Below are 16,050 nucleotides of genomic sequence, written 5' to 3'. Positions count from 1 at the left end.
ACCACAGTATAAACAGATATGAATTGGAAAATTAGTCCAAATCTTTGATACCATGTATCTCTATACTAAATATGAATTGAAGCTTGTGAACTGTATTTTAGTGTTCTGAAAATGTGATCTGTCACCAATAACTTGTCTCTCTCACATATGCTGGCTTGTGTATCTGTGGTTATGCTACAACAAACTCAGCAATATTCCAGTCATACCATTGCTTGTGGGTGTCACGGAACTGGTAAACTAAGACCTGCATTCATTCAAGTTCTCCTTCCACACCAAACTAGGGTATAACTGAAAAATTTCATAAACCTTTTAATCATTCATATATATACATAACTTCAGTGTAAATGTATAAACAAACACAAAGTTTGGAATTCTAATAATTGATGAAAGATGGTGAAATTGAATGATGAAATTCTTCCAAACTTGTATGTCACAATGTTAATGCTGTAAAAGTATATTGTAATGCACCAAGCATGACAACAATTATGTTACCATGGTAATGGGATCTTTTGTAAGGAGCAGTTCAAAAGGTTTTGTTGGACAATAGTTTCAGTTCCTGTTGAAAACAGCATCTCCATCATAGGGATATAAAGACACATTCAAAAGCGCTGCTGCACTAGAGGTGTATCAGGATTCATTTGACAAAAGAAGCTCTTTGAATATTGGGAGATTGATCTCAAAACTTAATGAATCCTGCATTGTTTGTCCAACACTGAACTTCTGAACTGCCCCCAAAGAGATCCTTGTTTATTGGACGGAAACAACCCCACAGTGGAGACTGGTATGAACAATCCTCAGTTGTTGAGAAGACGATCCTGCAACAACCCAGCCCCTTGTCCGCATCTCCCTTCAGCAGTTAGTCAATGCTGGCTTCAGTAGTTGTGTAATCCACGTTATTAGCACCTGTGCAATGCTGGCAGCTGTCGTGCCGCCTGGGTGCCTGACCAGGCCGGAAGCCAAAGAGGACAATAATTACCCTTTGTGCCATGTAACAAGTAGGACTGTCACAAGGACATGGCAGTTAGAGGTTCGTAGTTTTGTGGAGATGCTTAGACACAATTTTGTCAATGAATTCCCCCTACAGGTGTTAATGGATGAGATGGCCAGTAGGTGAGTCGGGCAATGTTGGCTAGGGGAGAGAACAGTGGGCGGTGAGGGGGAAGCTATCATCTCGATCACAGTTCTCTTCAGTCCAGCTCTTCAAATATGCTCCCTGATACAATGCGAGGATCGGTCGTGTCTGTTTCCTCCGTCTGAGTGTCGCCATCGCCTCCCAGCAGGACATCACCAGGTGAGCTAAACATCTTTCCCACCCCCACCAGTAAGTCGGCCGTCAGTTGTGTTTCCTGGTGCTCAGACACCCCAAAGTTTGGGATCACCTGGTCAAGGGAGACGGCATCAGATTCAACAGCATGGTCACGAGTTATCTCCTTGCGTGTGTCCGGAATCTCCTCTATCAACACTTTCTTTGGATTCGACTTGGGAAGTTCTGTCACAAGGGGAGGTAACCCTGCTCTCACTTCTTCCAAGTTTGCACAATCATCATCGTCATTGAGAATCTCAATCTTTGGCTTGTATGACTGAAACAAAGACAGACCAATTAAACACCCGACAGTTACAACCAATCAGCTCAGCTTAACTCTCTCGAATTCCACATAATTATTTGGATGAAATATGTGTGACAATTAGATCTATATTGTGATCACCATCAAACTCTCAGTAAGGTCATGTTAGAAATTGGCACTAGTACTGTAGTCCTTATCAAACTGCCCAATAGTTAAGGTATCATAAGGACCAGTAGAAATTTGCCATTATTAATGATTTTGCAATAAGTTTTCATTATCATATGGACTAGTTGACTAAGACTGATTCTGTTGCTGTATGGTAACTGGACATGCATCAGATGTCATGAGACAGGAATGTGATGTCCCATTACACACCATGATGCCAGGGTATCTGTTCAGACCATGGATTTACTCGGCCCAAAGTCTGCAGCAAATGATACTAAAAATTTCCAATTTGTATTAAACATTAACCAATTCCTCTAAAATAATGTGTTTTGAACAATATCACAATATTGTCCCAGTTTGCTTGCCAAAGGCAGTTAGTTTAGTTTGGATCCTAGATAAATCCCTGGAATCCCCAGTGGAGGAGACCTGGCTGTGATGTCATCCAGGAGGTGGACCCAGGATTTTGAAACAGGAAGGCACCTGCTATTCACCACCCCTCCTCCCCAATCCCCCTGAATCAGCTGGTCCGTTCTTACCACAGTAAACCCAAGGCAATTCTGGGATTTGAGACTAAGGACCAGCACCTACTCCCAGACCTCAGAGATACAACTCTGAACTTCGCCTCAGACTGCTCATTTTGTGCTTCTAATTCGTTCTGCAACTGATTGAGTAGGATTCTGGTTTGATAGTTATATTTGTCACCTTTTCTACATCGTCGGGTACAAGGTCGGTCACATCCACATCCTCAAGGTCGGGGAGATCCTACACAAGAAAACATATTTGATGAAAACATTTCTGCTTAGTGTGTCACTGATTGCAGGTCCAACTTGATTCAGACAGAAGAACACAGATGGTGAATGAGACCTTAGCCTTTGAAACATTTTCAAATGTACATTTTGTGCTGCTTTTCACAATGTTCGAGCATGAAATGATTTCATAACACAAATGTAAATATACATTAACATGACTGACAGTACCAGGAATATCCCCACAATCTGATAGCCAAGTCTGGATCAGACAAACCATTGGTTGATGTTCTGAGCAGCGTCCTGCACTGGTCATTGAACCTGACCATGTGATCCAACGTTGTCACACTGTATTTCATGATTGTTTTATTTGTTTGTTTGTTGTGTAACACCTCACTCAGCAATATTCCAACTATATGACGGCGGTCTATAAATGATTGAGTCTGGACCAGACAACCCAGTGATTGACATGTCATCAATCCACGCAATTGGGATACGATGACATGCGTCAACCAAGTCAGCGACCCTGACCACCCGATCCCGTCTAACCACCCGATCGCCTCTTACAACAAGCATGGGTTCCTGAGGACCAGTTGTAACCCGGATCTTCATGGATACACAGCCCAGCCTTGTGAGGTCACTTACATCAGTTGCTTCAGCTGGATTATCTGCATCATCTGGAGGAGAGACAAAGTCAGTGTCACAAACAGGGCACAGAGTAGATTCAATAATGTTTCATTTCCAATCAGATAATGACTGACACACACACTGCTACAGTGAGGTCAAACTGCTGCAGTTAAACCCTGATTAACTCGAACACCTCTAACCTGTCACATTGGTCTAATACAGACACACCTCTTGTATTCAAATGGAAATGACCGTCAGAATGTTTGTCAACAAGCGTTATCATTATGAATGTTGATGCTGCTACACACTATGATATTTGGCATATTTGGATACATCATGTTTGCTGGTGTCATGTAGAGTCTTTTGTCATAATTGGGGTTGATGGTTGAGAGGCTTCGATCAACTTACTCATTTCTGTGATGAAAAGTCGGGTTGCATCCTCCTCTTGAAATTCTGCAAATATAACGTTAAAGTTACATGACATTCAGCAATATGTGAATATTTCAAAACCGTTTTGCGCCATAGACACCAGGACAAGCAGGGGCAGATCCAGGAGAGGGGTTCTGGGGATGGCCGCCTGCTAAAACTAGTATCTACGCAGAGTTATTGAGAAAACGGTTTAGTGCATTTCAGGTATCAGTATCTTAACATTGGAGTGAGTGACTAAGTTTGATTTTACTCTGCTTTTAGCAATATTTCAGCAATATCACGGCGGGGACACCAGAAATGGGCTCCACACATTGTACCCATGTTAGGAATCGAACGCAGGTCTTCGGTGTGACAAATGAAACGCTTTAACCTCTAGGCTACCATTGGAGGAAAGCCCCAAGTGCTGTGTGTGTCATACTCACTGTCTGTGGAGAAGATGCCCTGCTCCACTCGCTGTTTCCGCGCTCCAACTACCGGCATGTCCTCCGAGGTCAGGTCCTCGATCACCTCTTCCTGCAAAATTGAAACAATCCCAGATTCCATGTAAAACCTTGTCAGTTACTCTTATCATCTCCTACTCTGCTGGTTGTGTCACATAAAGTCACATGCTCAGTCAACAGTGAATATTGTTATTGTTCACAGATGGGGAGAATTTATGAGCACTTCAAGAACAACTGATTTTTGCACTCCTACTTCCACTTAAAATCTCATGTATACATCATAGCACTCCAAAAACCCAACCCACCCACCCCCACCCCCCTCACCCAACACTCCTCTGGTCCCCACCCACCCCCACACACACACACTTTGTGTTCCCCCTCCTCTGGTCCCTTCCCCCACCCCACCCCCCATCACCTTGTGTTCCCCCTCCTCTGGTCCCCCCTCACCTTGTGTTCCCCCTCCTCTGGTCCCCCCCTCACCTTGTGTTCCCCCTCCTCTGGTCCACCCCTCACCTTGTGTTCCCCCTCCTCTGGTGTGTCCCCCTTCAGCTGATGAGTCCCGTACAGCCAGTCGACAGTGGTGGGATCTACCTCCACCTTCTCTGTGATTCCCTCCGCAGCGTTCTTTTCATTCAGCTCGGCCTCAATCCTGTGAGCCTCGCTGTGTTGTCGGATTCTGAGGAGAGCTGAAACAACGAGGCAGAAGTGATGGGTGCTTGGACACAGCCACACACACACAGTGGATTGTGGAGAGAAGCTGCCCTGGCAGGGAACACAGCTGTCTCTGTGTACAATACACTTCCATACATTCTGGTGTCAGGTGATAGTTACAGTAATACCGTAAGCTCAACACAAGTGTGTCTAAAGCTCATGACATAAATTTACCATGGAAGCATAGCCAATTCTCAGCTCCCTGGGGAGTATACAAGCAGACAAAGTATGTACATACCATCCACACTGTCCTGAATCTTCCGGCGCTCCTTATCCGCCCATCGCTGTCTCTCCTCTTTCTCAGCTTCAGCTCCACCCACAGCCCTGGGGACGCAGAGGTAGAACATGACACACAGCGCCCTGACCTGACAGTGTTAGCTGACCCAAACCCTTTGTCTCCAGGACCGTGTCAGTGGGTGTGACAGATGGTGTCAGTGGGTGTGACAGATGGTGTCAGTGGGTGTGACAGATGGTGTCAGCGGGTATGACAGGTGGTGTCAGGGGGTATGACAAATGGTGTCAGAGGGTATGACAGATGGTGTCAGTGGGTGTGACAGATGGTGTCAGCAGGTGTGACAGATGGTGTCAGCGGGTATGACAGGTGGTGTCAGTGGGTATGACAGATGGTGTCAGCGGGTATGACAAATGGTGTCAGCGGGTATGACTGGTGGTGTCAGTGGGTATGACAGGTGGTGTCAGTGGGTATGACAGGTGGTGTCAGCGGGTATGACAAATGGTGTCAGCGGGTATGACAGATGGTGTCACTGGGTATGACAGATGGTGTCAGCGGGTATGACAGATGATGTCAGCGGGTTTGACAGATGTGTCAGCGGGTATGACAGATGTGTCAGCGGGTATGACAGATGGTGTCAGCGGGTATGACAGATGGTGTCAGCGGGTGTGACAGATGGTGTAACTGGGTGTGACAGATGGTGTCAGCGGGTATGACAGGTGGTGTTAGTGGGTATGACAGATGGTGTCAGTGTCTATGACAGATGGTGACAGATGGTTTGACACGTACCAGGCTTCTGCACAGGCTCTTTCCTTTGGGAAAACAGGGCGGTCGTCAAGATGCTGGAGGTTTTTCTGTAAACACAAAAATACATGAATAAATGAACACACACATGCATGAACACACACATACATGAACACACACACGAACACATCATGGGTGGCTGTGGAGAAATAATTAGTTATGTTTGTCCATTCAGTTGCTTCCCTCTGCTTCACTGACTTTGAGCTCCAGACCATCACAGCAATGATCCTCTACCAACATGGCAGCAATGTCATCTCAGACATTTATCCAAATCAGTTATGTCAGCAGATACAGTAAAGTATGTTTAAAATGAACTACAGTTATAACAAAGTAAACACAGTGGTCCTTTTCAGTTTGTAATAGCCGTAGTTTACAGTATGACTAAAACATGCAAGTTCACGATACATGATATAAGGTGGTGCTCAACTTTTTTCCAGGAGTATGTATTAGAAATTTGTAGAAAGTGAACTCACCACCCGGACAATGGTCGTCTTTCTGTAGTTCCTGATGTCCTTGATGACCGGGTTCCCCATCAGTGTCAACACACGCTGCAACACACATCACACATGCAGTCTTGATACAAGGGAGAGCATTCTGTCATCACAGCAGCTTCTTCGTCAATCTCAAGATTCAGCAACCCTCGGTGAGTTAGTTCAATGATAAACAGTATTACTCACAGAGAGGAAGCCTGATACAGGAACCTGAAGCACTGTGGGTAATACAGGCTGACCTTTAGTGACCCCCGTGAGATCAGGAGCATTCAATGCAATGACCAACACATCCTAGGAGCCAGACAATGCAACTCTCACCCTTGACCCCATCAAGTCCAAAAGATCTTATTTACTCATCTTTCTCATCTACCACAGAAATATCTAACAGTTATTAGAATGATATGAAATGCTCAATCCAATTTCAGAACCAATCCTCATCTTCAACCCAAACTGGTAATTACCTCCCTTTAACATTGTTTTCAAACCCTCTGATTTCTGACACAGTTAAAGTTGTTTAACGTTGCAGTCAGCAATATTCCAGCTGTATGAAGGCAGCCTGTGAACACCCAAGTCTCAACCAGGCAAATCAGTGACAGAATGCATGAACAACGTTTTACCCCATTTTGTCAGGACACTCAGTCAGCAGATGCACACCGTGCTCAGAGTGAATGAGTACAGTCTTACGCCGCTTTTAGTAGTACGGCCCCAGATGGTATGGTCTGAGACAATGATGAACTCACCAGATCCTCCATCTGCTCGAAGATGTCAATGATGGCCGGATCCTCCAGCTTGTTGTGAGAAAGGTCAAGGACACCAAGGTTCTTGCAGTGAACGAGTTCCTGTACATCGTGGGCTGTCTTCAGGCGGTTGTGACTGATGTTGAGTGTGTGCAGGACCGGCAGACAGGCTGTTCAACAAGGGACACCAGCAGTTAATATCATATCCATCGGAAATCCCTGCTGTATGAAATTCCGCAATTATGGAATATTTTTGCAGAAATGCACTCATTGAAGCTATCTTGCAGAAAATCGAAATATATGCAGAACTCTTGCAGAATTTTGCATTTATCTGCTGCAGAATTCGTCAGATATGTGTCGAAAGCAGGTTTTAAATGTGTACACAGGTAATCATTTTGTTTAGAAGTGAAGCTGTCTCTTTGTATTATTGCTTACGAGAGTGCATATCTGTATGTTTACACCAGTCATCTCCAGATTCAGTTCTAGCTGTGGCCAAGAAAACTTAGCTTAAAAGTTTGCAGAAAAGTGCAAAGTTATCAAAGTTTGGTTGCAGAATTTACAAAAATTGACTGCAGATTTTTTATTTTAAGAATGAGTTAATATTCCTCAGGGCTGGATGATGATCAGATTCTGGTAGTGACAACTACGAGTAGTCACTAGTCAGTAATAGTCACCAATAGACACAGCTGAGCAAGTGAAGTTTAATCACAAATGTTCTTGAAACACCTGAAGCTCACCTATGTTCTCAATGCGCCTGATGCTGTTGTTGCTGACGTTGAGGGAGTCCAGCAGCTGCAGCGGCTCCAGGTTCTCAATGTTGGTCAGCAGGTTCTGCTGCAGGTACAGACATCGCAGCTGGGTCTGGTGCTCCAGGTTCTCGATCTTCCGGATGCCATTACACTCCAGCCACAGACACTTCAGCCCTGTGTAGGCCTCCAGGTTCTCTAGCCTTAGTATACCTGACACAACAAGCCAGATACAAGTGTAGGATACATCACAGACACTTCAGCCCTGTGTAGACCTCCAGGTTCTCTAGCCTTAGTATACCTGACACAACAAGCCAGATACAAGTGTAGGATACATCACAGACAAGCCAGGGATACATCACAGACAAGCCAGGGATACATCACAGACAAGCCAGGGATACATCACAGACACTTCAGCCCTGTGTAGGCCTCCAGGTTCTCTAGCCTTAGTATACCTGACACAACAAGCCAGATACAAGTGTAGGATACATCACAGACACTTCAGCCCTGTGTAGGCCTCCAGGTTCTCTAGCCTTAGTATACCTGACACAACAAGCCAGATACAAGTGTAGGATACATCACAGACAAGCCAGGGATACATCACAGACACTTCAGGCCTGTGTAGGCCTCCAGGTTCTCTAGCCTTAGTATACCTGACACAACAAGCCAGATACAAGTGTAGGATACATCACAGACACTTCAGCCCTGTGTAGGCCTCCAGGTTCTCTAGCCTTAGTATACCTGACACAACAAGCCAGATACAAGTGTAGGATACATCACAGACACTTCAGCCCTGTGTAGGCCTCCAGGTTCTCTAGCCTTAGTATACCTGACACAACAAGCCAGATACAAGTGTAGGATACATCACAGACAAGCCAGGGATACATCACAGACACTTCAGCCCTGTGTAGACCTCCAGGTTCTCTAGCCTTAGTATACCTGACACAACAAGCCAGATACAAGTGTAGGATACATCACAGACAAGCCAGGGATACATCACAGACAAGCCAGGGATACATCACAGACAAGCCAGGGATACATCATAGACTAGTGAGGGATACATCATAGACAAGTCACAGATACATCACAGACAAGTCACAGTTACCTCAAAGACAAGTCATAGATACATCACAGATGGGGGTGAGGGGAGTAGGGGCTTATGTGTGTGAGGCCTGGGGATGGGGTGTGGGGGTTGTTGTGGGGTTGTTGGGGGGGTGAGGGGAGTTGGGTTGTTGGTGGGTTGTTGAGGGGGTGAGGGGAGTGGGGGCTTGTGTGTGTGTGAGGGATGGGGTGTGGGGGCTGTTGGGGGGTTTAGGGGAGTGGGGTCTTGTGTGTGTGAGGCCTGGGGACGGGGTGTGGGGGTTGTTGAGGGGGTCGGGACTTATGTGAGTGAGGCCTGACACCCACCTTTATAGTGCAGGTACAGGACATCGTTGAGTTCAGGGGTCAAGTACAGCTTGTTGTCCTTGCAGTGCTGCCTCAGGAACTTCTTTGTCAGGATACTGAAACATTGTTACAACACAGGCTAACTTCTATGTTACATAAGAGAACTACATTACTAGATAGATGTAACACACAGGGAAGCTAACTTGTACTATAAACTGTAAGTTTTGTCACTAGAAATATCACAATGCATTTGACAAACTTTGAAAAAAATGACAGAAAGTCATGAGATTCCCAGCAAACTGATGTTACGTGTCCCCAGATGTGTCAGGTTTTACATATTACTGAAATCATACAAAATACAAATCTACATCTACCATATAGTGTTTTACCTAAAATATGATGATAAACAGCCTGGGCCACCGTCACTATAATAGATTCAGTTCGATTCACATAACAGAAGCTAAAAATAGCTGTACGATTACATTACTGACTACACACACATGCAAACAACATCAGGTGGAAGTTACTGGTCAGGGAGGTGGCAATGTCATGTCAGCTCAACCGAGGCTGTGACAGTCACAGGGACTAAGGTATGCAGCATAATAAACTGGAGGAAAGATAAGCTGGGTAATCGATGCTGCGACAGTCACAGGGACTAAGGTATGCAGCATAATAAACTGGAGGAAAGATAAGCTGGGTAATCGATGCTGCGACAGTCACAGGGACTAGTGAGTGAGTGAGTGAGTTGGGTTTAACGCCGCTTTTAACAGTATTCCAGTTATATCGCGGCGTGTCAGCTTAATGTGGGAGGAAAGCCCAAAGTGATGCAGGTCTTAGACGTTTACCACTTCGGTGAAACCCACGAGCACGGGTATGGTGCTGACAAACCTAGAAACATAATTGGGGCGAACGTCACAGGGACTAAGGTATGCAGCATAATAAACTGGAGGAAAGATAAGCTGGGTAATCGATGCTGCGACAGTCACAGGGACTAAGGTATGCAGCATAATAAACTGGAGGAAAGATAAGCTGGGTAATCGAGGCTGCGACAGTCACAGGGTCCAAGGTATGCAGCATAATAAACTGGAGGAAAGATAAGCTGGGTAATCGATGCTGCGACAGTCACAGGGACTAAGGTATGCAGCATAATAAACTGGAGGAAAGATAAGCTGGGTAATCGAGGCTGTGACAGTCACAGGGACTAAGGTATGCAGCATAATAAACTGGAGGAAAGATAAGCTGGGTAATCGAGGCTGCGACAGTCACAGGGACTAAGGTATGCAGCATAATAAACTGGAGGAAAGATAAGCTGGGTAATCGAGGCTGCGACAGTCACAGGGACTAAGGTATGCAGCATAATAAACTGGAGGAAAGATAAGCTGGGTAATCGAGGCTGCGACAGTCACAGGGACTAAGGTATGCAGCATAATAAACTGGAGGAAAGATAAGCTGGGTAATCGAGGCTGCGACAGTCACAGGGACTAAGGTATGCAACATAATAAACTGGAGGAAAGATAAGCTGGGTAATCGAGGCTGCCTGTTTACAGACATCTTTACTCACTTTGGTATTTTTGTCTCCTCCACCACTGTGTTCTGTGGAGAGTTCTCCTTGTCTTCTGTGTCTCCACCCCCAGTCACAGCCGTCACACCTGTTACCATGGTTACCATTAATCACAATCCTCACTGACCAACAGATGTACAGCTCAATACTTGGACAGTATTTGCCTCTATTGTTTTAAGTAAAACGTTGATCAAATTTATGAAAATACAAATACAGTGTACTTCATATTTGCACATGCTTTCAAACCTGATCAAGACTTACTCAATGAACATTGTATAGATTCATTATCGAATTAGTTGCAGCCACTGTGGAAAGATCCTAAACCAGAATGTGTATACCACATTCTACAATGATTTTGGACCTTTCTCGATTTTGATTGGTGATGGTCAATCAGAGATTATAAATTAGAAGATAAACAGACTGTGTTTTCAATATGCAGCTAGGTTACCTGTAGATTTAACCACGCTAAAATGAATTTGGAACTGAAAGCACAACATGATGTTTCAAATGTTAAAATTAGCGTGTTCACTCAATATATTTGCTAACACAAAACCTTCTGCGTCTTATTGAGCCATAGTAGAATGGGGAAAAACATTCTGTGTTTTCAGGGTAGAGTTAGGTTACCTGTACATTTAACAACACTAAATTGAATTAACAACTGAACACGACTCAATGCAGTCATGGTCATATCCACAATTACTAGTTATCAGAGCCAATGAAGATACATGACCTTAGGACTCAACTGGAAGCAAATAACATATCTAGTTGAGTAAATTCCTTCGCATTCTGCAGTCTACAAAGGCAGGTTTTTAAATGAATTAGTTTAAGGAGTAATCGACCACAGATTTTACAAATGTTGAATAAAATTTCAAAGAATTTATTTTTCTTCCTGCAAAGACTAATGTTTGTAATATTTAAAAAAATCAAGTTGGGAATATGGGACTGACAATCTGTTCATGATATATTAATTACAAAAAAAGAATAATTGGGCAAACCTTTAGAATACAGTACAATAAGCTTTTCATACCATATACTAAAATACCCTTGTAATGTCATTGAATAAGCCCAGTTATGTTGAGAGTTTTACTTCAACCAGAGACAGAGCTACGACGTATAGTTTACAACACCTATAAACATAGTGACTCAAAAAAGGGCTCAATAAAATGAAACTGTATTTCAGGCATCTTTCAAGGTCTGACTTTCAAGAATGGTAACTACTATCAATGATACCTGACTCACTCTTTACTTTCTTTACATCAACAATTTCATCCACCATCTTTATATCCATCTTGTTGCAGGTCTCCTCAACTTCTGTCATCACTTGGACTTGGGAGTCATTTGTGAGGGGTAGGGATGGGATTTCCTCGATTGAAGGCATGACTGTCACTTGCTATCTCACTATCCTGAATCAAGGGAGACAAGAATCATACTATTAAGTATTACACCTAATACACTTCAACAAAATAAATATGAAATTCGAACATAAATATACATCTAAAACCTACAACACACCAACAGATCATTTTGTTTTTAAAATCTTATGTTGAAAACGTCATAAATAAAAATATGAATTCGTGATTCGTGAATAATTTTAGTCCAGAATATTCCACAACGGTCGAATGTGACATTGAAACACAACACAAATGAAATCTTCTTAGTGTAAAACAATATCACAATAATGTTTTTACTCAGTTTGTGCATTCCGTTGAATAAAACTGAACGACAAAAATCAATTTCCACTGTAACAAACACAAAATCAAAGGTATCTATGCTACTGTGCATTTATGACATAGGCCTAACTACTCAAGTTTTTGTTTTGAATCATTTCACCGCTAGACCTTCATGTTTTAGATTCCAATATTCTTCAAAAGTATTCAGAGAAAACAGATAAACACAACTAACCCCAGCGTAAGTCCTGCTGTCTGAAAAATAAGTTGGAACTGTTCCCAACGTCTGTCGATTACGCAAATCAGGACTGTACATGTGCTTCGTCAGAAACGTAAACATCAAAGATGGCTCCTTAACTACTGTTGCTAGGGATTATATACACTGATCAAGGGGAAGTAATACAAGGCAGGTGCGCGGAATAGAAACACGTTTGTTGTTGATTTTATAATAAATTAATGATTCTCTTCACAGCCCTCGCGCTTGTAAAGTCACCATTTTTTCACTAATCATATTATTAATCATATTTCAACAGAATATACCTTAGAAATGCAAACACATATCAAATTATTGACATTTTCATACCTGGCAGGGGATGCAAGTGACCGTATTACTCCAAAATGCTAAGTCAGATAAAGAAAATTTGTTTTTGAAAAAGTATTGAAAAAGCTTGTACTGTATTGGGTTGAAGGTTTATTTTGCTAAACATAAAACCCCTTCATGTTAGCTGTTTGGCAGACCTATTTCAGTTGTTTTACGTATTCAACCAACCTTTTACAATATTTAAAGTGGAAATAATTAAGCCTTGTAAGTTATTGTTCTTTCATGATCTTTTATTAGGACAAATGATGTCTTATATATTCACAGAAACACAAATGTGTACATACGACAGGTTACCATGGTCACACACTTAACAAACACTTCACACACAGCAAGTCTGAAAAAAGTTTCGGAGTGATTATTGTTATTCATTCTCCCCATTTGACATCCAAGAATTCCTGATATATTTTCCTTGATTCCTCCTGCATATTAGCATATTTTGTGTATCATAACATTGGTCGGACCTAAAAGCCGGGAACTCGACTGACAGTCCTGGCATATTTTATTTATTTAAATATGTTTCTTGGTCTGCTGGATAACCTGTATTACCCAGAGGTCAGGTGAAATGAGGCGAGGTGCACCAACATGGCTGCTTGTGCTAGTCCCGACTAATGCCAGTTTTAATGACAGAGATGCCATGCCACAGTTTAACATGAATACCCCACTCTGACACAAGTCTAATGACTCTGAGGCGACCAGTCCTTGTTTGAGCCCGTTATTGCAGAGCACCATCTTTTAATGTCTTTTGGTATGACGTGGCCGGGGATTGAACCCCAGGCCTTCCCCTTTCCGGGCGGGTGCTCTACCACGAGACCACAGAGGTGGTCAAAACATTGAAAGGGGGACATTGTTAAAATAACCACAGATTCACAGGGACTATGATATCTGGCATATTGCCGAGTGCTGCGTTAAACAAAAACATTGTCTCAGCATGATGGGTGAGTGAGTGAGTGAGTATGCTTTTACGCGGCTTTTAGCAATATTCCGGCAATATCACGGCGGGGGACACCAGAACTGGGCATCACAAATTGTACCGATGTCAAGAATTGAACCCGGGTCTTCGGTGTGACGAGCGAACGCTTTAACCACTAGGCTACCCCATCGCCCCAACAGTGATGGGAGAATGTCCAGAATGATGCATGTCTTGAACATTTGCCATATTGGGGAAACTCACAATCTCAGGTATGGTGCTGACATACCACTTGTCACAATCAGGGATTCCAGCCCACAATCTCAGGTATGGTGCTGACATACCACTTGTTACAATCAGGGATTCCAGCCCACAATCTCAGGTATGGTGCTGACATACCACTTGTTACAATCAGGGATTCCAGCCCACAATCTCAGGTATGGTGCTGACATACCACTTGTCACAATCAGGGATTCCAGCCCACAATCCCAGGTATGGTGCTGACATACCGCTTGTTACAATCAGGTATTCCAGCCCACAATCTGAGGTATGGTGCTGACATACCACTTGTCACAATCAGGGATTCCAGCCCACAATCCCAGGTATGGTGCTGACATACCACTTGTTACAATCAGGGATTCTAGCCCACAATCTCAGGTATGGTGCTGACATACCACTTGTTACAATCAGGTATTCCAGCCCACAATCTCAGGTATGGTGCTCACATACCACTTGTCACAATCAGGGATTCCAGCCCACAATCTCAGGTATGGTGCTGACATACCACTTGTTACAATCAGGGATTCCAGCCCACAATCTCAGGTATGGTGCTGACATACCACTTGTCACAATCAGGGATTCCAGCCCACAATCTCAGGTATGGTGCTGACATACCACTTGTTATAATCAGGGATTCCAGCCCACAATCTCAGGTATGGTGCTGACATACCTCTTGTCACAATCAGGGATTCCAGCCCACAATCCCAGGTATGGTGCTGACATACCACTTGTTACAATCAGGGATTCCAGCCCACAATCTCAGGTATGGTGCTGACATACCACTTGTCACAACCAGCGATTCCAGCCCACAATCACAGGTATTGTGCTGACATACCACTTGTCACAATCAGGGATTCCAGCCCACAATCCCAGGTTTCCAGCCCACAATCCCAGGTTTCCAGCCCACAATCACAGGTATGGTGCTGACATACCACTTGTCACAACCAGCGATTCCAGCCCACAATCACAGGTATTGTGCTGACATACCACTTGTTATAATCAGGGATTCCTGCCCACAATCCCAGGTTTCCAGCCCACAATCCCAGGTTTCCAGCCCACAATCCCAGGTTTCCGGCACTTCTAATGGCCGAGGGCTGGGCACCCTTCCCCCTGTGATCTGTGGAATGTTTCTTCATCAGATGCACGTGACAAACAACAAAACAGGAGATGCTAAAATGGATCATTTATTGTCAGATATAATGATGGCAGTAAAATATTTCAGCAAAATATTTCTCTCGTCAGGCAGCAAAACCTGTTTATGTTATGCATGATCACGATTACTTCCCTTGCCAATAATACTATTGCAAAAATACTATATACCATAATGATGACATATAAACACATGTCTGTCACTCCTGTGGCCACACTTTGATTTCAGCTCAGCTGACATTTAATTCTCAGCTAGTTGTGGGGATTAGCGGCAGGTTCAGTAACGAGGAATTGTCCAAATTTCAGAATGTGGAAAAATAGCTATGATCATGATGATCTAAATTCCCACTTTTTGTATTTTACGGAACCCTGATTCCAATCTGGAGGTAGATAATAAAGTGTGGCCACAGTTGACTACATGCTGATGACAATGAGCGCTTTTAGACTAGAACCTGCACAAGCCAGTCCCAGCAAACCCCCTGCAGGTCCTCTCCATGGCCAATACTGACAATACTACACTAAACATTTCCAGAAACTCAGGGGGTAACATCTTGCCTGGACTAGCTGGTATACGGTACAGTCATGGAGGAAGTTATCAGTGGGGAATAAAAAGAAATCAAGTGACTGTAACAAACTGAGTCTGTATGCTGGTCACAGGAAATGTTTCTAAAGACCACAAAGACTCCATGATGAAAACACATTAAACCATATCTCAGAAAACATGTCATATTTTTATCATGATGGCACCCTACATAAAACCTACTTCTATTACAAACATGTCGAAAATACTTTGGTCAAAACAAGATT

The 16,050-nt window shown here is 43.5% G+C and overlaps 1 protein-coding gene across 2 annotated transcripts; it reads right to left on the bottom strand.

Annotated features, from left to right (window-relative positions):
• Nucleotides 1-340: 340 nt before the first annotated feature.
• Nucleotides 341-12,634, bottom strand: LOC139461686 (dynein axonemal assembly factor 1-like). Of its 2 annotated transcripts, none has more exons than XM_071243144.1 (15): nt 12,543-12,634; nt 11,871-12,043; nt 10,641-10,728; nt 9,101-9,195; nt 7,685-7,906; nt 6,951-7,117; nt 6,193-6,267; nt 5,705-5,769; nt 4,922-5,007; nt 4,486-4,658; nt 3,955-4,045; nt 3,512-3,556; nt 3,122-3,153; nt 2,433-2,492; nt 341-1,580 (listed from the first exon to the last, which is right to left on the bottom strand). In XM_071243144.1, the coding sequence occupies exons 2-15, from the start codon at nt 12,016-12,018 to the stop codon at nt 1,188-1,190; spliced, it is 1,740 nt and encodes a 579-aa protein (XP_071099245.1). In that variant the 5' UTR covers nt 12,019-12,043; nt 12,543-12,634; the 3' UTR covers nt 341-1,187. The 2 variants fall into 2 exon arrangements, with proteins under 2 accessions (XP_071099245.1, XP_071099246.1); XM_071243145.1 differs by having other exon boundaries at nt 11,880-12,043.
• Nucleotides 12,635-16,050: the final 3,416 nt, after the last annotated feature.

The sequence above is a fragment of the Haliotis cracherodii genome, unplaced genomic scaffold, assembly GCF_022045235.1.
Source record: "Haliotis cracherodii isolate W230 unplaced genomic scaffold, xgHalCrac1.p SCAF_15, whole genome shotgun sequence".
Taxonomy (NCBI): domain Eukaryota; kingdom Metazoa; phylum Mollusca; class Gastropoda; order Lepetellida; family Haliotidae; genus Haliotis; species Haliotis cracherodii.
The sequence above is the reverse complement of the archived record's forward strand: the minus strand, read 5'-3'. Positions and strand labels throughout refer to the sequence as shown.